The 4,812-nt window shown below is 41.1% G+C and overlaps 1 protein-coding gene across 1 annotated transcript; it reads left to right on the top strand.

Moving 5' to 3' along the window:
• Positions 1-524: 524 nt before the first annotated feature.
• LOC129003638 (uncharacterized) lies at positions 525-3,890 on the top strand. The gene is made up of 2 exons (XM_054431935.1): positions 525-3,426; positions 3,814-3,890. Exons 1-2 carry the CDS (start codon positions 525-527, stop codon positions 3,888-3,890), a joined length of 2,979 nt encoding a protein of 992 aa, XP_054287910.1.
• Positions 3,891-4,812: the final 922 nt, after the last annotated feature.

Genomic DNA, 4,812 nt, shown 5'->3' with positions numbered 1-4,812 from the left:
CCGATGAAGTAGTTGAACCCGTAAAGGTAGTTGAGCCTGTTAATTTGATTAGTACTGATCAAACTTATGTAAATAAATTTAGATTGTATGGGAGTAAAACTGTATTTAAATTCACCAATCCGCCTCCAGAGACTAATGAGATTGATTGGTTGAGACAGGGGTTTGCACAAATTGTAAATAGTATGAAAGAACAAGCTTTTGAAAATGATCAACTTGGGTTTACTTTGGAGAGTCTCAACTTGAAATCAAAAGCACCCGGCTATGTAAATTTTCGTCCGGCTACTGAAATTGATGAAAACGTTTTGTGGCAAATCTTTGGCGGTATTGTGCAATCAAACTCTGAATCCATAAAATCTACCGACACCTTTAAAGTGGAATGCACTAGAATTAACCTTCCTGTAGGTTCTGGAAGGGTAAGACCAGGGTTTTACAATACTTTTGAAGAGGAGTGTAAAGCAAGGAAAGGAATTGTTGTCATTAATAATAAAGATAAATTGTGTTTGCCCCGTGCAATTGTAGTGGCTATGGCCAATGTAAGTAAAGATCCTGATTATAATGCAGTTAGAAAGGATAGGGCAAATAGGCAAACAATCAGAGCTCAGGAACTTGTGCGTCGAGCCAGGGTTGAAATGCCAGAGGGTGGAGCTGGCATCCCGGAACTTGAAAAATTCCAGGGGTTTTTAAGGGACTACAAAATTGTTGTGTACAACTATGACAGGAAAGGACGTGATGTGTACTTTGAGGGAAATGTAGAGAACCCCAAGTTCAAAATTAACTTGTTGTTTCACAATGGACATTACAATGTGATTAATTGTTTGACTGCTGCTTTCGTTTGTAATTATTTCTGTGAAGCTTGCCATGTCCCGTATGATCACAAAGGAGAGCATCGTTGCTCAAACATTTGCCCACAGTGTCAGACCATCTCACCTCCCTGTGTAGAGGAGCATGGAGGTATTCTGTGCTTTAAATGTAACATGACCTATCGAAACCAGGAATGTTTTATCGCGCATCAAGCTGACAAATGTAAAAATGTAAAGAAATGTCTCGATTGTGGGAAATTGGTCTGGATTAAAGAACGGTCTAAGCCTCATAAATGTGGTGAAGTATATTGTAAACCTTGCAGTTCATTTGAAGACCCTAACCACAAATGCTATATGAAACCTGACACGAGAAAGCCCAAGTCAAAAGATTTTCTGTTTATTTTCTTCGACTTGGAAACCCGCCAAGATGAGTCCCTGCCCTCAAATACTGATGCTAAGGTCCATAAAGTAAACTTGTGTGTGTCACAACAGTTTTGCTATCAGTGTATTGAGGCTAAATTTTGTATTGCTTGTAAAAATCGAACAAGAGTCTTTAAATCTAACCCAGTCGATCAGTTTATGGACTATGTGATGCAAGTCCGTAAAAATTTCAAAGATGTCTGTGTCATTGCACACAATGGGCAGGGCTTTGATTTTCAATTTTTGTTAAAGTATGTGCTGGAGGATACAAAGTTCACTCCGAAACTTGTAATGCGGGGAACTAAGGTAATTTTGATGGAGATTGACAATGTGAGGTTTGTTGATTCACTTAGTTATTTCCCCATGCCTCTTGCTGCTCTGCCCAAGGCCTTTGACCTGCCCCCGGAAAAGAAGAAAGGCTATTTCCCCCACCTTTTCAACACCCTTGAGAATCAAAACTATGTGGGCCCTATGCCGGCAAAGAAGTTTTACTGTCCAGAATCTATGTTTGAAAAATCACACAAAGATTTTGAAAACTGGTATAATGATCAGGTTTCAAACAATGTTACGTTTGACTTTAAGAAAGAAATCCTAGAGTACTGTGTATCAGATGTTGATATCTTGGCTCAAGCTTGTTTAAAGTTCCGTTCAATTTTCCTGCAAGAGTGTAATGTTGATCCCTTTCTCGAGGCTGTAACTATTGCCAGCGCATGCAATTTAGCTTTTCGCAGGAACCTTTTGAAGAAAAATACTATCGGCATCGTTCCTAAAAACGGCTATAGGCTTACAGACGCCCAATCGGCAATTGCGTTACAGTGGCTAACGTGGGAAGAGGAGAAACGTGGAGTTAGAATTGAACATGCTGGTCGTGGGAAAGAAGTTAAGATCAATGGAATGAAGGTTGATGGGTATGATGGTAAAAATATTTACGAATTTCAAGGCTGCTACTGGCATGGCTGTTCCAAATGCTTTCCCTACGACCGTGAACTTGCTTTGAAAGAGGACCCCTCTGACTCACTCCATTTGCGGTATGAACGGACCAAATCGAAAATAGCAAAGTTGGGTGATAACGTTGTACAAATGTGGGAATGTGAGTTTAGAAAGTTAAAAAAGACAGAAAACATGAAACATTTAGACAAGTTACCGATCCTCAACAATTTACCCCTGAACCCGAGGCAAGCATTTTTTGGGGGTCGAACCGGGAATGCCAAAACGTATCACAAATGTGCTGAAGGGGAAACCATTGAATACGTTGATGTATGCTCTCTCTATCCTTGGGTATGTAAATACGGTAAATACCCTGTAGGCCATCCGACAATCTATGTAGGTGATAGAGAGTGTAGACAGAGAGGTCTTAATGTTGAAGGCCTATTAAAGTGTAAAGTACTCCCACCACGCGATCTTTACCATCCTGTGCTCCCGGCCAAAATGAATGACAAGTTAATGTTTGTTTTGTGTGCGACTTGTGGAGATGGTCAGATTCAAAGTGATTGCGACCACGAAAGTGGTGACAGAGCGCTAATTGGGACCTGGACTATGGACGAAGTTCGTAAAGCTGTAGAAAAGGGCTATGTTGTGCTTGACATGTATGAACTTTGGGAGTATAAGGTAGCCACATATGAAAACGGTGGGTTGTTCACTGACTTTATAAATAAATTTTTAAAAATGAAACAGGAAGCATCTGGGTTCCCGGGCTGGTGTGAAACAGACGAGGACAAAAACAAGTACATTGAGGATTATTTTAAAAAAGAGGGTGTCCAATTGGAAAAAGACAAAATTATCAAGAATGGTGGTTTGAGGTCGTTGGCTAAACTGATGTTGAACTCGTTTTGGGGAAAATTTGGACAGCGTGAAAATCAGACTAAAGCTACAATTGTCAGGGACCCAAAAACACTTTTCAAAATGTTAACTAGCCCCGAAATAGATGTAAATAGAGTACAGATTGTCAATGATGAGGTTCTTGTTGTCAGCTGGGAGTACATTGATGAGGTTGGGGAGCCATTGCAAAATGTAAATGTCGTGGTGGCTGCTTACACCACTGCCCAAGCGAGATTGAAGCTCTATGAGCATCTAGATGCTTTGGGTGGTCAAGTGTTGTATTATGATACTGATTCTGTATTGTATGTATACAAGGGTGGTTTGTACAGAGTTCCCACGGGAGATTATCTAGGGGAAATGACCGATGAGTTGGCCGAGTATGGACCAGGTTCATACATAACAGAGTTTGTATCTGGAGGGCCAAAAACCTATGCATACCTCGTGTGGTCAACAAACAAACAAAAATTGATTCCCGTTTGTAAAGTAAAAGGGCTTACATTAAACATGAAAACTTCTAAAAAGATTGGATTTGACAGTTTGAAAGAGATGGTCCTTGGTGATGCTGCACAAACAATGGACATTGAGGAAAATAGAATCAGACGAACAAAGGATAGGAATATAGTTACAATCAGTGAAGTCAAACAGTTTAAAATTACTGGACCAAAAAGGAAACATGGTAGCAATTATGATACACTTCCATATGGGTTTAAAATTCAAAAAACTCACCAAAATCTCAACTCCTGAATCACTACTATCACTGTCACTCCACTCCCAGTCCCCAATATCCACCTCGTTCCACCCGTTCCACCCTCCTGGTCCCCAATTGACCCCAAATTCCGAATCTGTGTCTGAATCGTTGTCTTCTTCAATCAAATTTAAAAATTCACAAACTCTGCGATATAAATAATTTTGAACAAAATCACTAACGATCAGCATCAGAGAGATCATGTTGGACACTGAACACATGTTGCACATGCTGCACATGTGTTGCGCTCCCCTCTCCACTATCACTACATACCTTTATGGTGGCATATTCTGTGTTTCTCGGTGGTAACGGTGGTGGCCTGAGATCCAAGGGTCGAAGTTCTTCGTAGATTGGCTCCACCGGCCTAAGAAATACCACCCTTGTCTTGACGATAAACGGTGACGGCTCGTCGCGCTTGATGGAGAATATCCAGCCAAAACACGATGCGAAACACATGGTGGCTGGGATCCAACTGGAGTGGGGCTATTTTTGAATGTGTTTGTACATTGAGGCGCTCAAATCTGGAGGGACTTGAGCTACTCCTTGTATATGTGTGAATGATGGTCACTGGCGCGGCTGACTAAAAAGCCCGTAAACCATGTGTGAAGGTCACTGGCACGGCTGACTAAAAAGCCTGTAAACCATGTATGAAGGTCACTGGCGTGGCTGACTAAAAGGCCCGTAAACCATGTGTGGAGGGGTGAGTGTCATTCCACTTGGAACCTTCTCGCCACCATGTTGTCCCTACTTGAGCTCTCAGCTAGAACAATTACTGATAACATGTTTCTTTTAAGTGCTGTAAAGCAAGCAGCAATCCCACCTGTGATTAAAGATTACATATTCAATTACTACCATGAAAACTGTGGCTATGTCTACTACCATATTTGTTTTCTCGACAATGAAGAGTTTTGTAAGGATTGTGGAGAGGCAGCGAATATTTCTTTTCGACGGTTTGGAACAATTGTATGTGTACCAAAATTTAAGACTCCGAGAGATAGATGCACCATCTGTGCAGCACGTCTATACAAT

The sequence above is a fragment of the Macrosteles quadrilineatus genome, unplaced genomic scaffold (genome assembly GCF_028750875.1).
Source record: "Macrosteles quadrilineatus isolate MER2022 unplaced genomic scaffold, UCM_ALF_1.0 Scaffold_9__3_contigs__length_116548681, whole genome shotgun sequence".
Taxonomy (NCBI): Eukaryota; Metazoa; Arthropoda; class Insecta; order Hemiptera; family Cicadellidae; genus Macrosteles; species Macrosteles quadrilineatus.
The sequence above is the reverse complement of the archived record's forward strand: the minus strand, read 5'-3'. Positions and strand labels throughout refer to the sequence as shown.

Coding starts and splice junctions, on each gene's coding strand:
- LOC129003638 (XM_054431935.1), top strand. CDS start 525: ATGGCCAATGTAAGTAAAGATCCTGATTATAATGCAGTTAGAAAGGAT. Junction 3,427..3,813: donor GTTGGCCGAGTATGGACCAG/GTTCATACATAA, acceptor CTCCACTCCCAG/TCCCCAATATCCACCTCGTT.